Below are 1,801 nucleotides of genomic sequence, written 5' to 3' on the forward strand. Positions count from 1 at the left end.
TATTTCAGTACGCATAATGGGAAAAGAAAATTCCCGAGACAGAATTCCAACAGATTTAGACAATAATAATCGTATTTCGATGAATGCATGAATGAATGAATACAGAAATAATCTGTACATGACTTCAAATATATGGAAACGAAAGGAGAAACCGATCATGTGAAAATGGGAGAGAAATTGTAGGAAAACCTTCTACAAAAAAGTGATAGGCTATATGTTGTTGTACAAAGTAATTTAAAACATATTATAGCGCGTAAAAGCAACCCGTTAAAACGCAATATTAGCGACAATGATAAACTCATGTTCATGTAAGAAGAGAAAAGCGGGAAAAAGGTTTAACTCAAAAACTGAACGAGTGTCTGTCCATCGCCGCAATAATACAGTCAGAGAAAATAAGTCAGTATCAGCAGTGTTTACATGTGTATTAGTGAAATATCGACAGTGTGTTATGGGATCATATAATGCTCGTTTGGACACGCTGGTTTACTCAGGACTGGTTATTAAACACATTAACCCTCTAAACGAAAGTCAATAATATCTGTGCGAGTAAAGACTTTCTGTCCAAATCTCTCCAGATTATTCTGCCATCCAAAGATTAACGAGGCATATTCACTAACATCAAATTCAGATCAATTACATTTACTAATCGAAGGATTTGTGTTATGATTGTGAGTTATAGGATCTTATTTTGTTATTTGTTATAGATCAGCGGTTTTCACGAGTTCGTATATTAGTATTGGTATATTAGTTCTTCTTGACGCATAACTTATTTTAATAAAATGCCAAACCACTACTGACAATATATGGACATTTAGATGTTCTACGTTGTTTTAACATTTGATAGTAAATTGACAGAAGCTGTTTGGAAGATAAATAAACCAAATAAAAAGGAGGTTTGTCTGATATTCGCAGAATAGTTTCTTGAACTTGCACATGATGAACATTATTGTGAATATAATGCCTGAATAAATGTCCCGATTGCGGCACTTGTTCTTCATTTTTAGACATTTCATGAGATTCCGATATATAGATTTCAGAATAACGAGTTTATTATTTTTACCTCGCCCAGTAGTGATGGACATTTCTCAGAGAAGTCTCGGTCTCTTGATGTCCAGGTTTTCTGTGTTTTAGTCCATATGATATTCCTGCGTGGATAGTTTTATTCCCTGCAAAAGGACATTTTATGGTGAACCTGACAGTTACGGCTATTGTTATATTATTATTTAATATTTATTAATGGCTATTTGCATTCCACAGACTCTCATCTTCGATACTTATAAGCACTATATGTTTAGTCGAAGAGTTTTTAACGTCAAGCTCCTCGTTTTTTAAAGAATCACTCAGAGATTCGGCTTGTTCTTTTGCGCGTTATAGGCCTGTTGTAGATTATAAGGATTATTTCTCAGAAGTTATTGGCTGAAGAATCTGCAGGTATCAATAAGTTTACCCCATTAAATCCACATCACATCAATGCGCACAAATAAATATATAATAATGCATGTTTTACCTTCTGGAGAAGAAACGCTTGGGAATATCCGACGGCTTTTATCCAGCGCCACAGTGTCAGTTATAATGGCACATATTGTGTGTGTGTGTGAACAGATTTCCTCCAGTATAGTATGTGTGTGTGTGTGTGTGTGTGTGTGTGAGATCAGAGTGCCTCCAGTAGTGTGTGTGTCTGACTGGCCCGCGGAGGCTTTATCGCGGAGACTCTCACGCGCTCAGGACGCGCTTCGCCATTGGACGACGCGTTATTTGGGGGCGTGTCCACAGGGTGACGTGTCCAGACCGACCTGTGCGC

General features: G+C 37.1%; 1 protein-coding gene across 2 annotated transcripts in view; it reads right to left on the reverse strand.

The window, feature by feature from the left end:
* The window catches only part of pax8 (paired box 8), a 26,511-nt gene extending 24,935 nt beyond the window's left edge, over window positions 1-1,576 (reverse strand). Inside the window, exon 1 of one of the 2 annotated variants that reach the window (XM_079871297.1) lies at window positions 1,508-1,576. Coding sequence is in view for 1 of the 2 variants with exons in the window: in XM_079871296.1 (XP_079727422.1) it covers window positions 1,061-1,082 (22 nt within the window). In the remaining variant the exon portion in view is untranslated. Of the gene's footprint in view, window positions 1-1,060; window positions 1,107-1,507 lie in introns of those variants that run through there. The other variant, XM_079871296.1, reaches the window with a different exon arrangement.
* Between the last annotated feature and the right edge of the window lie 225 nt (window positions 1,577-1,801).

Source organism: Squalius cephalus (genome assembly GCF_949319135.1).
Source record: "Squalius cephalus genome assembly, chromosome: 5".
Lineage (NCBI taxonomy): Eukaryota > Metazoa > Chordata > Actinopteri > Cypriniformes > Leuciscidae > Squalius > Squalius cephalus.